The sequence below is a fragment of the Spermophilus citellus genome (assembly GCF_964194105.1).
Source record: "Spermophilus citellus genome assembly, chromosome: 3".
NCBI lineage: Eukaryota > Metazoa > Chordata > Mammalia > Rodentia > Sciuridae > Spermophilus > Spermophilus citellus.
In genome coordinates, this window is record NC_138184.1 from 158,991,211 (window position 1) to 159,014,187 (window position 22,977).

Below are 22,977 nucleotides of genomic sequence, written 5' to 3' on the forward strand. Positions count from 1 at the left end.
ACCTTCCTTTCATCCAATGGCCCCAGCTCCTGTATCCCCTCCTTGAAGTTTCCACCCCCCACCCACCCCTCCCACCCCCACTGGAGTTCTCTTCTTTCTCTTTTGCTCAATGAATCCAGTCCGCCAGCTTTCACCCATAGGACAAGCTGATGTTTCCATTTCTATTTTTTTCCCCCACATTGTATTTTTTTCAGATTTCCATGGGCACCCTTATCACATTGTTTTTCTTATCAATTATGTATTACATTTAAAATATATATGTATGTGTGTGGGTATACAGACAGGTAATACCCAGATAAAGGGTGAGTTCTCTGAGGACAGAGACGATGTGTTCTTCTCCTTAGTCTTCTAACTTTTTAAAATAGTAGCAATGTAAGATTTAAATAGGTGTATCACTAACGAACCATTAATTAAATTTTAACACCTGGTAGGAAGATTGTCCTTCAGTATTGATAGGTCTTGAATCACTAAGGAAACAACATAGAAACCAATTTTATTTTCAAGTCCATAAAATAAGAAATGAGAGAGGGAACTGAGGACAAGCTATTCTAGATATGAAATGGATATATTTTGGTTCTCTGAAATAAAGTCCAAATTTATCGGATATTTCAGAATAGGTCTTTTTTCCTTATTTACTGAACTTGCAGTTGTATGTTCCCCAAAGTCATAAGTAATAAGTACTTTTCCCGTGTAACATTTTGTTCTTCTTTCTTATGTGCTCGTTTTTGTGTGTCCTTGGAGAAAGTGAAATTGATGGGAAAGCTTTTCTTTCTGTTTAAGTAAATCAAAGGCATTTCTGGTTTAGCCCATTTCCAAACTTTCACGATGCTGCCTCATGTTCCTTATGCATCTGTACTCTTCTGTTACTTATTTTTGCATATTGGTGTCTTCACTGTACACTTCTCAGAATAATGGAATAAACCACATTTAATTGTGTAGTGATAGATTTTGCTTAAAATCGTCAACACTTTTTAAAAGATCATCTGCTGGAAATTCATTCCTCTTCAACACATGTTGTCTTCTAAAGATGCAGAATAGGGCTGGGGTTGTGGCTCAGCGGTAGAGTGTTTGCCTAGCATGTGTGAGGCCCTGGGTTCAATCCTCAGCACCACATATAAATAAAATAAAGGTATTGTGTCCACCCATAACTAAATAAATAAATAAATATGCAGAATAAACATATAATAATACATGAAAACATTCACAGTTTATCAGCTTGTTCAAAATCAGCCTCATGGTTTGATCATGTTGTTTGCACCTCAAAGTATACATGCTTTTGTTTAATAAGAAATTTTCTACAGCTTACTCAACACACACCATTTCTCTTAGCTATGTAACATCATTTCACCAAATCAGGTTCTGAAGGACTTGTCGTTTGTCTTCACACCTTTCCCAGCCCCTGTTCAGTCATTTGTCAGCTTCTCCTAGCAACTTGCACATGCCTCCTTGTTTTTCCAGACTTTTCCAGGGGCAACTCACCCACACCTGACACTCCAAGTATTCCTGGACCTTCCAAAGACAAGCAAGATTGGGAAAGCAATTATAGGGGCTGAAGATGTTTATTGCTCTTTCTTTGTTTTTTAATTGTGGTGAAACATGCATAACATAAAATATGCCATCTTAACCATTTTTAAGTGTGTGGTTCAGCAGCAATGTCATGCAAGCATCACCACCATCTCTCTCCAGAACTTTTTTCATCTTCCTAAACTGAAACTCTGTACCCATTAAACACTATTTCCCCACTCTTCCTGCCCCTGGCATCCAACATTCTATTTTGTCTTATGAATTCAACCTTCATGGTCCTTTAAGTCACTCTCTGTGAACAGCTGTGGGAAGGCTATTCTGAGTACTATGGTGCGGTGGGTGTCACCAAAGAAATTTGAAAGAAACAAAAATGAGTCCTAAGGTCCAACGTTAAAATAAATTAGGAGTTGTTCTGCCAGCTAAGGGGGAGAGGCTTGAAGAAACTCTGGAGCAATGATGGAGCAGAGAGATTGGCAGCAGCCAGATCTTGAGCAGTCTTCTCCCTTAAGAAGCCTAAATTTATTTATTATTTTAGCTAGTGAGAATCATGGACTGCTTTTTTTTTTTATAATATTTTATTGTTGGTTGTTCAAAACATTACATAGTTCTTAATATACCATATTTCACAGATTGATTCAAGTGGGTTATGAACTCCCATTTTTTACCCCGTATACAGATTGCTTTTAATCAGGGAAGCAACATGACTATTTGCAATGAAGGAAGATCATATTGTTAAAAGTGCACAAACTGAAGGGAAAAGATAGGAGACTGCTAAAGAGTTCTAAACATTTTTGCAAAAAATAATAATAATAATAATAAAATGAAGCCAGGAGATTGTTTGAGCTCACCAAGGGTAATTGAAGAAGAGAAAAAAAAAAAAAAGGCCAGAGCTTGTATCTCCTGGGATTTCTGTACTGAAGAGACAAGAGTAAATGATAGGGCTGCAGGCCTTTCAAATTACACTGTTTTTTTACATGGAGATGGCCTCTTTAAAAATTTTTAAGGAGGACTCCAGAACTTAAAATGTTACTTCAGAACTTTAGGTATAGTTGCCTTAAGACAAATAAATTAAAAAACGGTTTGTCATGTGTTGATATTGTGTTAGAAGCTAATATTAACACTTTTGAGAGACAAATAGAATAGTGTTTAAATGAATTAGTAACATAGGGTTTGTCCATTTTATTCAATTTAGAAAATAAGTTGCCTATTAAAATATTAAAGGAAAAACTATTATAATATTTCATTAATGACAGTGAATTCTGGTTCCTATTCTTGATCTTTTTGACCCTATTTGTGGTTCAGGAAAAGAAGAGATCTGCAATATGGCAAGTATTCTATAAAACACATGACCTATCCATTAACCATGCTGAGAATCTGTTTATGTGTGTATAGAAAAAACACCCCTTTTGTTATTGTTATTGTTTTCCCTACTTGAAATTCAACCATACCAAGCATGTAATGATTTCAGTAGCCTTTTACTGAAATTTGTGGGGCCAACTATTGGGGTCTTATCACACAGACCAAGACATTATGCTTGCTCACGCACTCTCTCTTACACACACACACACACACACACACACACACACACAAACACACCTCTTTCAACTCTTCCACTTTCTCCCATTCTTCCTTCTCTGCTGTTAGGTTTGTTTTTTTGTTTTGTTTTGTTTTGTCTTTTTACTTCACTAAGCTTCTCACTGGCTTCTTTGCCCTTCTAAATTCTGGCTGCACCCTGAACGTCTCCTCCCCTGAAAGCAGTTTCTATTTTTCAACTCTTTGTTAACCAGAAAATTCTAGATGCCTTTCTTTTTGTTGGTTTTTGTTGTTTCTTAAGCACACCCTTTCAAAGGTCTCAATGATCCCCATGAACTGTCCTAGCAAACAAAAGCATGTCCCCCACCCTGCTACGTCTTGGAACCAACTATGACAAGAAATCTTTGAGCGTGTGTATTATGACCCTAGCATATGGTTGTGGGCAGGGGGACAAAAAGAGAAATGGAGAACACTAGCCACTGAACAAGTCCTGATAATTCCGTTATCCAAGGGAACTCACCATTCATTAAACTGCTGTTGCGTATATTCTGGACACTTTTCTACTATCTCACAAAATTTAAAGAACAGTTTTTCATGACCCCATTTGGAGGGGGGTGATTTGGGGTCACAGCTAAGTTCCTGCCTCCCCACTTGACTTGCAGAGGCTGCCTACACTCTCCTGTTGTATGATGAGCTGCTGGAGTGGTCGGATCGGCCCCTCAGAGAGTTCCTGACCTACCCCATGCAAACAGAATGGCAGCGCAAGGAGCACCTGCACCTCACCATCATTCAGAACTTTGACAGAGGCAAAGTAAGTAGCCCTGCCTGACCCATGGTCTCGCCTGAGGTGACTATTGGCGTCCCTTTTCCTTTTATTTCTAGTGTACGGATGCTTACCTCCTTGATCAGGAATCCTCACACTTTAATGTGCATTAGAACTTGTTAAAATGCAGATCCCCAGGCTCTGCCCTAGACTTTCTGATTAAGTAGCATGGGGCTGCAGAATCTGTGTTTTTTTTTAAGGAGGACTCCAGAAGTTTCCCATGTATACAAACTTTGCATTACACTTTGATAAACTCATCTTGAGGTTTCGATACCCAGTCATAGTTCATAGACTGGATGGCTAATGAACAGAAGAAATTCAAGCCAGCTCTCTGGAGCCCCTTTTTAAGGGCACTGATGCCATTCATGAGAGTTCCACCTTGGTGACATATTCACCTCCCAAAGGACCCTCCTCCTAATATCATCACCTTGGAAGGTAAGATTTCAACATGTGAATTAGGAGGAAACACAAACATTCAGACCGTAACACTTAGCTATTTTGTTTTCTGAAAAACCATTATCAACCTTCACGTGCTGTCCATATTGGCATATATTCTGCCCCATTCCACTTTTTTGTTTAAAATATAGAAAACTAGATTTGCTAAGGAAGTTTATGGCACCCCTCATATATTTAGAGATGCCTGGGGTTTTGAAAACACTTACTACAATTAAGTACTTTGCCCCACATCACTTCCTCTCCTTCTTTAAGGGCTCACAGTTCTCTTTTTTAAACAATTGTGAATCTGACCACCACTGTTTATTTGATCAGAACCATTGGATGTTTCAGTGGTATATCTTGGATTTAAATATCTCTTCCAAATTGCAAAAATTAAACCAAAAAAATTAAAACACAACTAGTGGCTGTCATTCTTGTACAGAACAAATTTGGGTATGCCTAAAAATGAGATGCAAGGAAATTGCTTCTTTCATATCCTCCTCTATTATTTATACGACTACGCTGTCATAGCATTATGTTAGTAGCAAAAGAAATGGCTTTGTACCCTCCTGTTATAAATTTTTTACCTATATGATAAGCTATTATAAAATTTCTTGGCTTCCTATATTGGACCATTTCCAGGAGTTTGTGCCAGATCAGAGTTTGCAAACTGTGACCCTCAGGTCAAATGGCTTACCTCCTGTTTCTATACAGCCTACAAGTTACAAATAGCTTTCACATTTTTAAGTGCTTGAAAGAAATTGAAAATGAATATTTCATAGCATGTGAAAAATAGGTGAAATTTACTTTTGTGTTCTAATTCTTATTAGAACACAGCCATATTCATTCATGTCTATGGAGGTTTTCATGCTATAATGGATAAATGGTTGTGGCAAAGACTATATGGTCCTCAAAGCCAAAAATATTGACTGCCTGGCTCTTTGCAGAAAGTATGTTGCCTATGTTAAAACAATGACTTTTTGCATTTCTATTGAGAATACCCAGCTGGGTTGGACCCGTACAATTTGCAAATGCAAGTTAGCCCAGCAAGGAATCGAGGTACCAGCCCAGATAACTGGACCTTAGGGTCAGTAATCCTTCCCTCCCCAGCACTGAGGGCCTGTGCGTATCCATCTACTTGGCCATTGTGGAACTGCAGTCATTTCAAGATGATGATTCTGAACAACACCAGAAAATATTGTTCCTGCACCATATGTTAATGACTGTAGTGGTGTGGTATCATTTCCAACTTTCTAAAGCTTTTAAGTAATCTGCATGTTAATTACATAGTGTTTTCATATTTAAAATTTCAGAGATACTATTCAAGGTATGTTATAAAGATTAAGGAGTAAGACTTCATGATATGAACGCAATCATATCCTGACCTTTGGATGCAATTATATATAATACGTTGGGTTACAGTTACATCATTCATTTATCCACAGTGCTGGGAGAATGGCATCATCTTGTGCCGGAAGATCGCAGAACAGTATGAGAGTTACTATGATTACAGAAATCTGAGCAAGATGAGGGTAAGCTACCTGGGTGCATCCTAATCAAGATGCACCCTTTTTGATTAACTTTCCACTGTAGTTCTGTGAAATCAGCTTTGTGATCATCTTGATATACTTTGCAGGAACCTTTTATAAGTGTTTTCTCTGAAGCGTACTCATCTGTGTAATGCAGAGAAATAGCAAATTGATCTGTGTAATGCTTTTGTTAATATACCAAAAGTGACTCCTTCATCTGTTTCTAAAATGCATCAGAAATACACAATTTAATCTAGGATTAATATTTTAAGTTTATTGTGGAAAATCTCCACACTGTTTGAAGAACTTTCCAGTTGTACACATATCTCTAACTATATGCCATTCTTAGTTTCATAATCTGCAAAGCAAAATAGTAGAAATGACTAGCTAGCCCATTTTAAAATAAATTTAGGGCCACATTGTGTGTCACCTCTCTTTAGTTTCAGAAAATACAATTTCACTGAACTTAAATCAGGTTTTAGTACCCCCCAAAAGACTTTAATGTCTTTGTTCCTGAGCCAGTTGTTTTGTGTCACCTTTGGTTTTAGGTTCATACAAGTACTTCTTGTCCTCCAAGTCCTTATTCTTGGGCATCATGAACTTTTTGTGTCACTTTGTAATATTTAATGAGTGCTAAAGTTTTTTTTTTTTTTGGATTTCTAAAATAGGATCATCAGCTTTTATATATTAAAAAAAAGACCATGATATCACCTTTTAATCTTAGGTAACCATTTAAGAGGTGATAACATATACCTTTAATAGCTTTCAAAATTCCTTATACCATAAGTTACTTTTTCACCTGGCAGGAACTAGATCCATACTCTTGGCATAGGTATTTCATGTCAGCAGTTCATTGATATTTCTCCTAGCATGAAAAAATTCTTATTTTAACATCAGTTCATCGTGCTGACTCTGGCAGGCACTGCAGTTTTATATAAAAACGTTTCTGTTCTTCTCTTGGCATCCTGTCCCTGTAACAGAAGCAAGGTTACAATGTTTACCCGTGAGAGCCCTTGGGTGCCATAGACATTAAGATTTTTATAAACCCAAAGCATTACACTTCATACCAACTGCTCTTTGGGGTGTTGTTACTGAGGGTGGGGGGAAGTCTTCAAGTGCAGTATTAGTCTTTCTCCAGAAACCCTGGAGATGATAATCATACCTTAAAAGGGAAACTCTAAGCTTTATATGCTCCATAGTTTGCACATTTTCAAAGACACGTACTTAAGAGCTTTCAGTCCAGACGGCACTTTGCACTATGGGTCTCCTTTGGTTTGGTGGGTTGGTTTACCCCTGTCCCAACCTGTGCAAGTTTGCACCTTCCAAATGCATTACCAGGTACAAGGTGGAGACAAATCCACAGGTGAGTATATCTGGCATGAGAATGCTCCAGAAGGGTTTTGCTTCTAATTTTTTATGTAATTTAATTTTGAAGAAAATATTCCCTCAATAGACTAGAGAGATAATTTGCTCTGTTGATAACATGTAATAATATACCTGGTCCTTTAAACAAGGGTCACCAAACTATAGCCTGTGGGCCTAGCAGGGTTGATTAGTTGTGACAGAGACTACATGGCCTGCAAAGCCTAAAATATTTGCTCTCTGGATGCTTCTAGATTGTTTGCTGATCCTTGCCTTAAAGCATAAAAAAATGAGTCAATCTTCTTTTCTTCAACTGAATTAAAATGAAGTTTTCCTTTACACAGAAGAAATATCCTCTTCTATTAATTGGTAGGGCTGAAAGATGGGTTAGAATACTTATAACCTCTCTGATATCTTCCTAGATGATGGAGGCCTCTCTATATGACAAAATTATGGACCAGCAGCGTCTGGAACCAGAATTCTTCAGAGTCGGATTTTATGGGAAAAAATTTCCATTTTTCTTGAGAGTAAGTAATAAACTGTTTAATTAGCTTTCATCCTACTCATACAGATAACTTCAATCAGGAAAACTAAAATATTAATGACTTTTTATGACTGATAATGACATCATGAGTTTTTTTTAATATTTTAGTTTGCAGACACCATATTTAAGCTAGAATGCCTTGTTTTGAATAATTTCCCAAGAATCAACAATCTATCTCTAAGTTTATCTTACAAGGAGTCTTTGGTAATTTAGTTTCCCTCCTGTGATATTCACAGGTTGATATTCACAGACTCCCAGTTTGTAATTTTCTTACAGTTGGCATTAGAGAAAAACAGGTGGAGGTGGGGAAATGGAACACCACACCGGGTTGGGTGCCACAGGCTGTGTACATCAGTTTTACATCAACTGTGAAAGGTAGGTTCTGGAAACATACACTCTCCACAAGGTTCTGGAGGTATGTATGTGTGGTACTGGGGGCTGAACCCAGAGTCACTTTGACACTGAAATATATCTCCAGCCCTTGATTTTGAGACAGGGTGTCACTAAATTGCCTATGCTGGCCTTGAATTTGTGATCCTCCTGTCTTAGCCTGAGTAGCTTAGAGTAGAGGCATGTACCACTACACCCTGCTATCCATACAACTTTTAATTTCTTTTAAATATCAGAAGGGGGAAAATGGACATTTAAGTTGAAGAAAATGTTGTAATATACTATATATTATATATTATGCATTAGATAATGTTAGTGTCTCTTTACTAAACCAGTCATAATATAATTTTGAATATTTTTTTATGAAGCAAGAAGCCTGTGAAGGCAAAGTACCTAAGGCCCCCTAAAGTCATAATGAAGCCCTGATCAAACTCTGAGTTTTGCTAGCAAGTGCACAGGGAGGTACCCATACATCTATATATTTTGTGCAATTATTGTAAAAGTGTAGACCTTTTAAAAGTAGTTGAGAAGCCATAATTATAAAAAGAGTTTAGGAAATTGGAAAACTTCACTGGCTGATGCAGTAAATCTTGCGTAAAAGTCAGTTACAATAAATCAATCTCTATATCATCAGTCTTCTGAAAACAGCTTTTCTGGACATAATTGGGATTTCCTTCAAAATGAAAGAGAAGGGTTACCCTCTATTGGTTTCTAAAGGGCACTGCAGGGCCTCACTTTGTGTGTGTGTGTGTGTGTGTGTGTATGTGTGTGTGTGTGTGTGTGTATGAGAGAGAGAGAGCTCAGATTCTAATCTTTTTTTTCTATTTAAAAATAAACATCAGCTTTAAATTTTTTCTTTCATTATTTATTCAATTTCAAGATAATTTTTTAAAATTCCATAAATACCTTTATACAATTTTATGATCTAAGTAGGTTTTCTTCTCCTCATGCAAAGTTAGTTCTTTACCAACATGACCCAGCAGATCTGCTTGTAGGTATTTACTAAGGAAAACTGAAAACATGCTTTCACACAAAGATCTGTACCTGGGTGTTTATGGCAGTATTATTCATAATAGCAAAAAAGTAGAATCAGCTCATATGTCTCTTAATTGATAAATGGTAAAGTAAACCAGCAACAAATAGCAATGAATTGTAGGGGCTGGGGACATAGCTCAGTTGGTAGTACCTCGCATGCACAAAGCCCTGGGTTCAATCCCCAGCACCACCAAAAAAAAAAAAAAGGAATGAAGTACAATTCCATGCCATGATGAGGGAGAAGTTTGAAAATATTCTGTGAAATGAAAGAAGCCAGTCATAAAAGTCCACATTGTGTAATTCCATAGTAGATAAATCCCTAGAAACAGAAAGTAGTTTGGGGTTTCCAGGGCTGGAGGAAAGTAAGTGACTAAAAGGACATGTGTGAGATTGGGCATGGGGTTTCTTTGGGGGATGATGGAAAATATTCTGATATTAAATTATTCTGATGGTTGTGCAATTCTATGAAAAACTTTAAAAATCCACTGAATTGCATGTTTTAAAATGTTGAATTTTATAGTAGTATGTGAATTATATCTTAATAAAGCTATGACTTTTAAAAACAGAATAGTTGAAGGAAAATGCTTAATTTCTTTTTATTTCATTTCAAATATCAGAGCCAAAGTTTTTCTTTCAAAATAGTTTCCTAACACTACTGAAAGCTTATGCACTTAGAGTAACTGCTCTGATTTTACAAAGTGTTATTATATATAAGCATTGTTTTTAAACTATTTAAGTTTGGAAGTATTCAGATGTTTATTTTGGCACTCCTTTAGGAAGGGGTTGTGTTATCTCCTACTTTATCAAGAAAATGTATTATCTTTTAGTAAAATTGTTAAAATACAGCATCAGAAGGTACAACTTTCATTTGCATCAAAAGGTATAATTTGTATCTAGAAAGTTTTAAATTTAGGATCATTTAGGGTCCTAATTTCTAGATAGTTTGCCTTAACTTGTGTTTTTTTCAAAGGATCACCATTAATTTAGAGATTTGTAGGAAACTGAGGTAGCTTCTCAGAACCTGTGCCACAGCTGTCTACAGCAAGTTTCTGACTCTCTCACTGTGACCTGGAAGTCTTCTTTGGGCATTTTATATAATAATAGGAACTTCAGGGAGCTGAAAAGCACTAAAAACCTGGGACCTTAGCTCCTAGGCTCAAACTGCTGTCTTCTTCTTTAGGATCTGGGCTCTCACTGGTAGCTCCTGGGAGCTTTTCCTGAGCATATCAGACCATGTTTGGAGTTTGCAGAGCTCAGCCCTTGGACTCAGACCTGAGTCTAAGTACTATGCACATGGACAAAGTGCTTAAAGCCTTTGAGTCTGTTCCCAGATTATAGAATGGAGTAGGGGTGGGTGACTACCTCTCAAGCTTGTACAGAGTAAATAAGTGTGGTGTGCCTGGTCAATAACTATACTCAACATTTTAATTTCATGATCATAAAACTGTCAGAAAGGGTTCCCTCATATCTAACCAGCCCATTAAGATACCTTTCAAAAACCTGCCTATCTTCCCACCTCTCTGGCTGACCTCAAGAATAACCTTCGATATCCCCACCCAAATGAGACAGAGTTCTGACCCACAGAAGACATATTATATATTTTTTAAAAATCCGTCAAAAATATGTTTAACATTTAGCAGGATCCTGAAACTCCAAAATCCTAGTTTCAGGCAGTTAAGACGATTCCTGGCTACAGGCATCTGAGCTGAGCTGGTTATGACAGGGAAGTTTCTTTGCCAGCCCTTTTGAAAGCTGGAATACAGATGGGCTCAATCTTCCTTCCTCCGGAAGGCTGTGTTCAGTGGAAGTGTTAAGGCTGACCTCAGAAGCCTTTTAAAAAGAATGCATTTTTAGTTGTTGTATTTGCTCTTTTTTTTTCCTCCAAATTGTGAATTTATGTGCATAAGTTTGACATCCGGTTTATAAGAATCATCTTTAACACATGTGTACATTAGCCTTTAGATGGAACACGATTGCTTCATTTTGTTCTTTGGTACTCTGAGAATCAGACACATCGTTGCACTTCCTACAAGTGAACTGGGAAGAGTGAGGTATTCTATTGGGTCCCCATAAGAGCAATAGAGAGTGAAATGCATGATCTTTGCCCTGCATTTTTAATATTATCTCTGTAATAAATGCCATCACCTATATAGTCCTAATTTTGTTTTTGGTTTCACCCCCTAGAATAAGGAGTTTGTGTGTCGAGGGCATGACTACGAGAGGCTGGAAGCCTTCCAACAGAGAATGCTGAACGAGTTCCCCCATGCCATCGCCATGCAGCACGCCAACCAGCCTGATGAGACCATCTTCCAGGCAGAAGCTCAGTGTATCCACACCTGGAAGGCTCACTCCAGTCAGGTCACACTGGCTGCTAGCAGCAGAGCATTTGCACACTGGGCGTTTAGCCCCTGGGCCCTTCTCAATAGCCACGTTCTTACTCTTCCTCATCTTCTTAATTTTAGCCCAGATCCTTCGGAACAGGAATTGTTCTATTTATTATCATAGTGTCAGATGAAAAGAAATCCCTTACAGATTCTATTGAAGAACTTTTTCCTTTTAATTAAAACTCCTCTGTATCTCAACCTTGCTTTTAAAGCTCTTTTTAGTGATTGCCCTTAGAATAATTTTCCTCTGACTTATCTTGTGGAAGCTACTTCAGCTCAGGATGATAGCAGTATGTTCAGGGGTACAGATGCAAATCATTCACTCCTTATTCTGGAATGAAGAAGGGGAGAAAAAGAGATCTCTTCAGCATCTTCTGGAGACTTAGCTATGACATCTGGGACACCTTTAGTAGTTACCATGCAATTCACACATCCATCATCTAAACACAAGCAAGTCAGCTTAAATCTCACAGATGTTATAGGCAAAGGCAGTTCATCAGCATACTTCTTCCTGAATTCCTCTGCCTTTGCCTGAAACTGATGGTCTTAAAGAACATATAAAACTCCAAGTGACAATTATGGATACCATCTCAAAGCAGAAGCCAAAATGCAAGAGAAGGAAGAAAGTACATTAAAAAAATGTGCTTTATTAGAATTAGAAGAGTTAGTAAACATACGAGTAAATATGGGAGCCCTTTAATGGAGTTTTTTAAAATGTCAATTATACATAAACATCTAAATACCTGGTTTAGGAAAATGGAAAAATACAATTATGGTCACAGCATCACACATGTAAATGTAAGTCATTGTCAGTGTTCTGGTTTCTGTATTTGGTCATGGCAACATAAGGGTTTACTTAATACTATAAACAAACAATAAGTTCTAAAGGGCCATGTACAAACTAAGATAAAAGTGCTTCACCAGGCCTGGTGGCATACACCTATAATCCCATCTACTTGGGAGGCTGAAGCAGGAGGCTCTCAAGTGAGCCAGCCTGGGAAGCTTGGTAAGACCCTGACTCAAAATTCAATTTTCTTTTTAAGGTTTACAGTTCTTTTTTAATATAATTATTTCATTTGTCTATCTATTTATTTATTTATTTTTATGTGGTGCTAAGGATTGAACCCAGTGCCTCACACATGTTAGACAAGCACTCTGCCACTGAGCTGTAGCCCCAGCCCTGAAAATGTAATTTTTTAAAAACAAAGGCTGAGGCTATAGCTCAGTTTTAGAGCATTTGCCTATCATGTACAAGTAGATTTGATCCCCACACATATTCACACACACAAAATAGTGTCTCACATACAAGGATTAGGAGTGATCTGAGTAACTAATATCCAAACTATCCCCCCTACACACACACACACACACACACACACACACACACACACAAATCAGTAATAAGCTTGGTAAGACCAATTCATAGGCCATGGGAATTTAAACCTGACCCTTTGTCAGAATCACCTACCTAGAACTAGTTCAAGGCCTATAGTTTGAGATATGATTTCAAGTGTGTTTCTAACATCTTTTTGGCAATTTTATAAATGACTTCAACCTAAATGGAAACACCAGATTGTTAACAATCCTCTTCTCTCCACACAGCTCAGCTCGAGCCAGACTTCTTTTAAGTTTGCCAAGTTCAGGTTCTCTCCTTGACTCTTTAATCCTAGATTTGCAGATATATGCTGTAACCCCTATTCCAGAGAGCCAGGAGGTCCTGCAGAGAGAGGGTGTTCCGGACAACATCAAAAGTTTCTATAAAGTGAATCATATCTGGAAATTCCGCTATGATAGACCATTTCACAAAGGCACGAAAGATAAGGAGAATGAATTCAAGGTACCATGCAGTTCTTATTGCATTTTTCTCCTCATACTCTCTTCTAGACTATGAGTTCCTTGGGGCAAGATTCTTCTGGTAAATGCTCAGAATAGTGACAGAGCCAAAAGGGGCTCTAGAAATCCCTTAGTATAGTGGTTCTTCAACCCTTCCACGTATCAGATTAATGGGGATTGTTTACTACAAGAAGAATTTTGACCCCCAAGCCCAGTAATTCTGTCTTGGCTGTGGGAAGAGGTTCTGAAATCAACTTTCTTCTTACAGTTCTAATGCCAGTGGTCCTTAGACCTGTCTTTGAGAACTCATGGTTGAACTCAGTCCTCTTGCCTATTCATGTTGAACCCATTGAGGGAACCTCAGGATATCCTCAGATACAAGAATGAAATTAGTAAAGAATATTTCAGGAACGGGGGATGTTGAGACAGAAAACAGGCGATCCTGAGACAGAGAACAGGCAGATAAACTGCTAGTACAGTGGGTGAATTCTGTGCCATCTTTGTTGTTTTTCCTCATTAGAACGGTGTGTGATTAGGATTTCTGAGAGAACCCAAAGTAAAGGCATGTGTTGTGTTGTCTGCTCAGTAGCTCCAATATGCCTTCCTAGTTCAGCTTGCTCCCAGCCAAAAAGGGTAAGAGTTCTGCAACCCCATGGGGAGAAGGGTCCAGATTGTTTGGCACATAAATTAAAATCTTCCCTTTCTTTGAAAACAGAGACACAGTGAGACCAGATAAATCCCCAGTTAGTCAGTTTTTGCACTTAATCAAAAAATTCAAGGTGAATTTATTATTGGAGTTCATTGGCTTAGCATCTTTCATTACAGATATTCTCTGTTTGAGCTAGGAAGCATTCTCCTAATACTTTTCAGTCAGAATTACCTAATGTTAGCCAGACACAGAGGTGTATACTTGTAATCCCAGCAACTTGAGAGGCTAAGGCAGGAGGATCACAAGTTCAAGGACAACCTGATAGCAAGACCTTGCCTCAAAGTAAAATAAAAATGGCTGGAGATGTAACTTAGAGCACTTGCCTAGTGTATGCAAGGCAGTGGGATCAATCCCCAGTACCACTAAGTACATATGTACATACAAACCTACTTACCTGTCTACCTAATGTTGTCTCACCTATCAGCCCTACCTAAATGTTGGTTTCCAGTCCTCCCAACAGTCACTCCAGGGATTATTCATCTTTAAGAAATCAGAAAAGAAAACTGTGATTATTTTGCAGAGTTCCATTAGAGCTGAATAAAGGACAGTTCTTTGTGCAGGAAGGTTTGGTGGGTTATGTAGCAAGCAGGGAGACCACTGGAAAACATCACTGTGATATTACTGAGAAGATCCATGATCGTTTTCTAGTCCTTTCTAGATACTTCTGTTTCTCTTTTTGCCTCTAAAATCCACTGAAGATCTAATTAGTTTATGATGTAGTTCTCTTTGCAGTTGCTTCCAGTAATAACAAGTCAGAGATGCACTGGAGCCAAACAGCTGACTTGCTCCAAGTCCCATGCTAATTACCTTTGGGCACAGCACTGGAACCCACATCTTCTAACACCCTCTCCATCACTATCTCCACTGCACCACGTTTCCTCATGGCCCTCGCTTTATATATTTATCATTGATACAGCAACACCTCTGGGGCGGGGGACAGTAAATCTGGCTCCTCATTTTTGTGCTTTCAGCCCTCAGAATTGGCTCCAAACAGCACCCCCAAGCCTGTATCTACCACAACCCACTCACCCACCCTCTCCCTCAGTTCCAGCAACACCCAGCTTCTCTCCTTCTCTGTCACGGTGCCCTTTCACAAGCCACTCGGCATCTGTGCGGGCTGCTTCCTCCTGCCTGTGCAGCTACCCCCACTCTCCTCCTGGCAAACTCCTACTCACTCTTCAAAATTCAGCTCACATGTCACCTCCTCTGAGGGCTGCCGTCTCCCTCCTCAGCATGGCACGAACACCTGCATCTCTCGCTGCAACTTGCATGTTCCTTCTCTTCCCTCCAAGATCTTATTTATCTGCTCACCTCCCTGTCACCACCCGAATGCTGTGAAATCTTGTCACAGTGACGCTGCTGTGTTCCTTTCGATAATTCGCAACGGGCATAAACAAATCCTTCCTTTTTGTTGTTGTTGTTGTTGAATAAATGGCACAATTTCAGGCATTTCATATCCTCTTGGTTTAAATAAGAAAAATGAGGCCTGGGTAGAAAATGGGTTGATGAAAGAGAAAATTGTCACAACAGCAGCTTGTGCCAAAGGCAGCTGTGTCCTGAGGGTGCTAGTCCTGGTCAGAGGGAGCCCTGGGCCAACTCAAAGGTCAGTCTAAATTACAATGTTTTGGGTGGACCCAGCGGAGGAGGAGGAGGCAGAGGTGGCGACAGGTTCTAGGGGTGGGGTCAGTGCGGCTCTGCAGGTGAATAGTGCGCTGCTTTTCAGCAGGTCCATTGTCTCTTAAGGTTTAAAGTGTCTTCACTTTTAAAATGGAAAGATCAAGCTGCATGATCCCTAAAGCTCTTTTTTTTCTTTAGGATACCAGTTATTGTAGTCTTGGTTGACTAGCTCCTTCAGTTCCTTCTTTCGGGTGAAAACGACTAAACCTTGAGGGACAAAGAGTTTGAATTCACACATTAGAGAAATAGCAAAGAATATAACATGATGGCCTATTTGTATATTTTAAAGCTTGCTTTCTGAAGCACGAGCTCATTTATTCTACATAGAAAAAAGTTTCAGGCACGATACAATGGATTTATTAGCATAAGCTTCAGCAGCATCTTATTGTGATAAGTTTCTTGAGTGCTCAAGCGAAGACTAAAGAAAAGGTGACAAATAAGCAAAACCTGATCGAGTTAGTCATAGCTCAGTGCCTAGAAAGAAGGGCAACGGGGGACTTCGTTTGTTTTCTGTTTTGTAGAGCCTCTGGGTGGAGAGAACATCATTATACTTGGTGCAGAGTTTACCTGGCATCTCCCGCTGGTTTGAAGTGGAGAAGCGTGAAGTGGTAAGGACCCGAGCTTATTCTCAAGTACTTTCTCATCACAGTAGCTCACCTGGAATCATGCTGGATATTAATTGCTTCTGTTTTTGACTCCAAGTCCCTGGATTCACTCATAGTAAGTTAGTTAATATTTATGATACTGACTGCTGTTACTAAGGCTGTGATGGTGAACATTAACTTTGTCCTAGTCCATCCAGCCAGACAAATTCCTTGAAAACAGCTGTGACTGCAGCCTATAAAAAACTACTTGGGCCCTTGTGTGAGAAGAAGTGAAATTCAGCTCTCCTAATTGCTCTAGATAGCTAAGTAACCTTCAGTGTGTAGTGTGTGGCAGACCAGTGTCAAGAAGGCTGCCTACCATGTCTTACTGGATCATCATATTCAAGCTATGCATTCTTATATCAGAGTAATGTATTCTTTTCCCAAGTTTCACAATTTTTAACAAGAGACTAAAAGCTTTTGCCAGAAGTTACATAACAAAATGTTGAAAACAGGACAGTCTCAAACTCAGATTTTTCTGATTCCAAAGCCAGTGGTGTTCATCTCTCCTAGCCTTGGTTTCCTTATAGGCAAAATGAAGCTAATATAAAGTCCCAGCACCATGTATGACACACATAAGTCTATACTATGGCAGTCTCCAGTAGAGGGTATGGTATGATATTAGTAACTGAGCTGTCCTGCATGGAGTACCAGATAGAGATCAGTAGATGCCATTATAGAACCTGGTAGACACAGCACTAAGCTGATTGTCAAACACACCTTTGGTTCCACTCCGCAGAAATGAATAACAAGAAGATAGTAGCTGGCGGCAGCCACATTAAGGATGAGACCCAGCATACTGCCATCTCTACTGCTCTTCAGGCTAACAGCATCTGAACTCAGCCACAGCCCTGACTCTCCCAGCATCCCTCCTGCTCTTAGTGTATCCGGTCCTCTATCTGAAAGAAAGTGTGCCAACTGTGAAAGTATAATTTAACCCATACTTTATTTAGATAACAGGGCCACTCTGTCAATGAATAACAGCAGCCCCTGCCCAAATTGTCTTTCCAGAATGGCTAGTCCTACCCCAAATCGTTCAGCATTAAAACTCAGCTTATTATGTTCAATTAAGCTAAGGATTTAATGGGATTTTCATTTTGCAGTGCCAAAAAAATTAATACAGCTCCCTAAACTAATTGAACTCAATTTAGCAGATTGCATCATTGCAGTTGTATTCTTGTTTAGTGTGAATCAAGGATCCCCCAAAGCTGGTACGGCCCGGTGCCCTCCATGGAAAAGAGGAGACTGCCAAACCCAGTGGTCAGAAAGTCTTATTATTATGTTTCCTACTGAATGACATGGACCAACCCACAGAAGGGCTCTTGGTCATCCATGCTGCGATAATGATTCAGAAAGCCCTGTTAGATCCTTCAAACCCAGAGCATTAAATCCAGTGAGGTCTTACCAGTGGTCCTAGCTCTTGAAACACACACATACACAAACACACAGCATGCTGGTAATGATAAAAAGAGCTTACTAAACACAGCCTTTCAAACATCAGCTGCCTACTTTATTAGAATATGTAATCTTATGTTCTGTCAGAACAAATCAAACTCGGCTACTTGTTCCCTGAGCACAGCCCACTCTTAAGAGCCTTTGTGTTGTTCTCTTGTTCCTGCTGCCTGGAATGTTCCACCATCTATTAAAGTTACTGACTTGCTGGTTTAATTCCTATTATATAAGGCCATCAGGAATACAGATATGTTGAAGTAGGTCTGCAATAAATATAGGCCAAAATGAATTGAGATTCCTTGTCTGCAATGCCCAAATCTGAGAACCAAAGATGTTTACATTGGTTTGACTTAAAAGTCATTTGCTTATATATCTAAGCTCTTCAATGTAAGGCCATTTATTAACTTACTATCATTTTGTGTGAATGCTTATAAGCTTCACTGCAGAAATATTTATTCAGTTGATTAAAGGAAACTGCCCAGATCCTGATGGGGATTATTGAATTATATGCCCTATATTACCTTTCTAAAATCTGAAAGTTCAAGGAGCTGGGGCTATAACTTAATGGTAGAGCACTTGCCTAATGTGCAAAACCCTGAGTTTGATTTCTTGCACTGCTGAAAAGAAAAGAGAAAATCTGAAAAACTATAAATTCAGAAACGTGGCATTAAAGGTTTCATATGAAGTTATAGATCTTTATTTTTTAAATCATACATCCCGATAGCTTATAAGATTTTGTGAAAACACTAATGCCTTTAAATCTGTAGTTCATTTGAAGAGCACTTTGTCATTTGATTCGACTTGGCTCTCTCAACAAATGAATGCTGAGTGTAGATGATCATCTCATTTTCTTAACTCCCAACTGTATGCCGTCTTGTGCTGTGCATACGAAGTCCAGTCTGTCTGGGCTTGTGTCCCCTCTTCTCAGCTATTGTGGTTTAGATATGAGGTATCCCCCAAAAGCTGTGTGAGGGAATGCAAGAATGCTCAGAGGTGAAATGATTAGGTTATGACAGCCTCAACCTAATCTGTGGATCAGTCCACTGCTAGGGATTAACTGGGCAGCAACTATAGGCAGGCAGGGTGTGGCTGGAAGAAGTAGGTCATTCAGGGTATGCATTTGGGTGTATATTTTGTTCCTCTTGAGAAGAGCTCACTCTTCTCCTGGCTCTCATGTCCTGAGCTGCTTTCCTCTGCCACACCCTTCTACCCTGATGTTCTGCCTCACCTTGGGCCCAGAGCTATTGAGTCTGCTGATCATGGACTGAACCTTTGAAACCGTGAGCTAAAACACCAGCTGAGCTGAAAGCTCCTTTGACACCAGAGGATCTACAAATGATCTTTATTGTCTCCCATGGTGCTTTGTATCAAATAAGCATCTAGAAAGGTAATAGTAATATTTGGGGTCTCTCAATATTTAGTCCTTCAGAAGAAAAGAGAACCATGGGATGCTTGGATTTTAAGGAGTGAATTCATTGTTACAGTACTAATTAGAATGAATGAATGATGATTATCCAAACCACATTGTAATCAATGAATATAATTACCTGCCCTTTTCAGACCTTACTGATGAACAGTTAACTTGACTTTCACGTCCTTTTCTATTTTACTGCATGGCTCCTGGTAGAAGTATTGGTAATTCAGAACATAGATAATCTACTTTTTTCTTCCTCCTCCTTCTTTCTCTTCTTTTTCTTCCTTTTTCTTTCCTTTTCCTTTTTCCTCCTTACTTCTTGAGTGTTTCAAAAGTCAATATTATATATAGATATTTATGCTCATTTGCTTATCAGGTTGAAATGAGTCCTCTGGAAAATGCAATTGAAGTTTTGGAAAATAAGAACCAGCAGCTGAAGACACTGATTAGTCAATGTCAAACGAGACAGATGCAAAATATTAACCCCCTGACCATGTGCCTGAATGGAGTCATAGATGCTGCAGTTAACGGTGGGGTTTCAAGGTACCAAGAGGTGAGAATTAGGGATTGTTGTTTGAGAGAAAGTTTTCAGTTTTGATTTCTTAGGGTGTCATGAATCTTTTCAAAATATGTATTCATATCACCATATAGACAAATGGCTACAATTGACACATATATAGTCCTTTGTGAAATAGCATAAATGTATAGCCATTTGTGATGTCCACTTACTCCATTTCCCCAACATGTAATGTTTTGAGGATGTGTTTATATGATAAAAGTAGTAAAGATTTTAGGATTGCTTAATGAATGTTTGTCTAAAATAATTTGTATGAGCAAAGAGGTTCCTGGGTGTAGAAAAGTCTGATCTTGTTTAGACAATCCTTTAAATGGACTTTTCTTCTGCCCTTTTAGTTTTAAACAGAAGTATGTAGTCACCTGAAGGATGAGGCCACCATCTTGGTCATGTTGAATCATGCAACAGTTTATTTTAGGCTAGAATGCCCTGTATCTTATTGACATGGGTTTGCTTTTTGTTTATTTTACCAAAGGTACTTACTGTACAATCTCTGATCTTCCTTTAACAATCTTTTCCTTATGTTCCCTTCTGACCAGCCACCCACACTAGGAATCATTCCATCTGTCCCCAAGTGGTTTATAATCATGTCATTTCTCTTAAGATGCCAGGTCTTTAAAAACAACAACTGTGTCTTTTACTTCCTTGGTAACTGTCCTGAAGTAGACTGTCCCTTCTCCTCCTAGGCATTCTTTGTCAAAGAATATATTTTAAGTCATCCTGAAGATGGGGAGAAAATTGCACGATTAAGAGAGCTGATGCTTGAGCAGGTAAGTGAGGCAGAAGCCAATCACCTTCTCTCCATCTTGCCTGGTACGTGCTTACTTACCAGAGGCCCGCCTACACTGTTCTCTGAATCAGTGGTCTACTAAAGTGGTGATCGGGAGTTAACAGGCACACCTGTACTGCATCCCAACTAACTAATTTCTACTCTTTCTTCCCACTTGAATACAAAAACAAATTTAACAATGAATGAACTATGGCAGCACATAATAGCAAGCACTTCATGTAGTCTCTTTGAATGTTCTTTCCCCAAAAGACTTTCTGTAGGCTTATTGCTGACTTCTCACTCAAAAATTTGTGCGTAAATAAGTTCAGGCTACCTGAAAGTAAATGAATGAGTGCATGAATGAATGAGATTATTATGCAAATGTTATAATTAGGAAGTGGACAATCAATAGAATTTGCTTTATAACAAATATTGTGCTTTACAGACTATGCCTATAGATGATATAGAATGTTCAAAATTAAATAGAACTCTCCCCACCCCACCCCCCCCCTTTTTTTTTTTGGTACCAGGGATTGAACTCAGGGGCACTCAACCACTGAATACAAAAACAAATTTAACAATGAATGAACTGTGACAACCACATCCTCAGCCCTATTTTTTTTTATTGGTTGTTCAAAACATTACAAAGCTCTTGACATATCATATTTCATACATTTGATTCAAGTGGGTTATGAACTCCCATTTTTACCCCGTATACAGATTGCAGAATCACATCGGTTACACATCCACATTTTTACATATTGCCATACTACTGACTGTTGTATTCTGCTATCTTTCCTATCCTCTACTATCCCCCCTCCCCTCCCCTCCCATCTTCTCTCTCTACCCCATCTACTGTAATTCATTTCTCTCCTTGTTTATTTTCCCATTCCCCTCACAACCTCTTATATGTAATTTTGTATAACAATGAGGGTCACCTTCCATTTCCGGTGGATGCAATTTCCCTTCTCTCTCCCTTTCCCTCCCACCTCTCGTCCCTGTTTAATGTTAATCTTTTTCTCATGCTCTTCCTCCCTGCTCTGTTTTTAGTTGCTCTCCTTATATCAAAGAAGACATTTGGCATTTGTTTTTTAGGGATTGGCTAGCTTCACTAAGCATAATCTGCTCTAATGCCATCCATTTCCCTGCAAATTCCATGATTTTGCCATTTTTTAGTGCTGAGTAATACTCCATTGTGTATAAATGCCACATTTTTTAATCCATTCATCTATTGAAGGGCATCTAAGTTGGTTCCACAGTGTAGCTATTGTGAATTGTGCTGCTATGAACATCGATGTAGCAGTATCCCTATAGTACGCTCTTTTAAGGACTTCAGGGAGGACGAGGAGGAGGAGGAGGAGGTGGAAGAGGAGGAGGAGGGAGGAGGGAGGAGATGATCATCAACAGTTGCAGAATTTCTGCTTGTTTTTTTTCCTTCATGATGGGGTTTGAAAATGTGGGAGGGATTTGGGGGTGGTCACAGAAGAACCTAATGGAAGAGAAGAGGATAACAGGAAAGAGAGACTGCCATCCAGAGAAGAGATTCCTGGAGGAGACTGGGTTGACCCTCCTAACAAGGGAGCAGCTCTTATCCCATGCTGGGAAGGGCAGGAAAGGGTCAAACTAACTGTTAGGAGATTTGTATTTCAAGACCTAAAATACACAGAAAAAAATTACAAAAAAACAAGTTTTTGGAATCAGACAGACCCAAGTTCAAATCCCCATTTGTCTTTGACTACGTGCAAGACTTTTCTGATCTTGTTTTCTCACTCATAAAGTAACAATTGTTCCTCTCTTATGGGATCCAGAAGATTATCAATAATGCATGCATACAGTGCTTGGTCCATAGCATACACTGTGAGAGATGGTCATTGATGTGGGTTTTTCCTTATGTTATTATCAAGGCCCAGATTCTGGAATTTGGTTTGGCTGTGCATGAGAAGTTTGTACCCCAAGATATGAGACCCCTTCACAAAAAGCTGGTTGATCAGTTCTTTGTGATGAAGTCAAGCTTAGGGATACAGGTATGTATGCTCAGTGTTCATAGTGGAGTAATCTGACTACTGCCCTTTGCTTTTGCTTTTTCTTTTTGAAGAGACAAACAATGAAGCATCCAATAGTGACATCTTTTGGTTTTTCTGCCAAACTGCAGCACCAACCAGGGAGCCTTTAAATATTTAAAATGCATTGTCTGCTATTTGCCATGTTTATGTATCATGTAAACAACAATGTGAGGGAAGGCTTAGTAATTCTGCAATTTACCTTAATGGTTTCCTATGTAAAGATTTCATGGCATTTAGGACATGTATCTAGTACATTAAAATATCGTGGCAGTTAGTTTGCCCA

At 38.9% G+C, this 22,977-nt stretch overlaps 1 protein-coding gene across 4 annotated transcripts in view; it reads left to right on the forward strand.

Moving 5' to 3' along the window:
• The window catches only part of DOCK4 (dedicator of cytokinesis 4), a 446,200-nt gene that overhangs the window by 407,381 nt on the left and 15,842 nt on the right, over positions 1–22,977 (forward strand). For all 4 annotated transcript variants that reach the window (XM_081285589.1, XM_081285590.1, XM_081285587.1 and 1 more), the window contains 9 exons: positions 3,720–3,868; positions 5,761–5,847; positions 7,629–7,733; positions 11,360–11,501; positions 13,230–13,396; positions 16,300–16,386; positions 19,665–19,841; positions 20,549–20,632; positions 22,536–22,655. In XM_081285589.1, the coding sequence (XP_081141715.1) occupies positions 3,720–3,868; positions 5,761–5,847; positions 7,629–7,733; positions 11,360–11,501; positions 13,230–13,396; positions 16,300–16,386; positions 19,665–19,841; positions 20,549–20,632; positions 22,536–22,655 (1,118 nt within the window). The remainder of the gene's footprint in view (positions 1–3,719; positions 3,869–5,760; positions 5,848–7,628; positions 7,734–11,359; positions 11,502–13,229; positions 13,397–16,299; positions 16,387–19,664; positions 19,842–20,548; positions 20,633–22,535; positions 22,656–22,977) is intronic.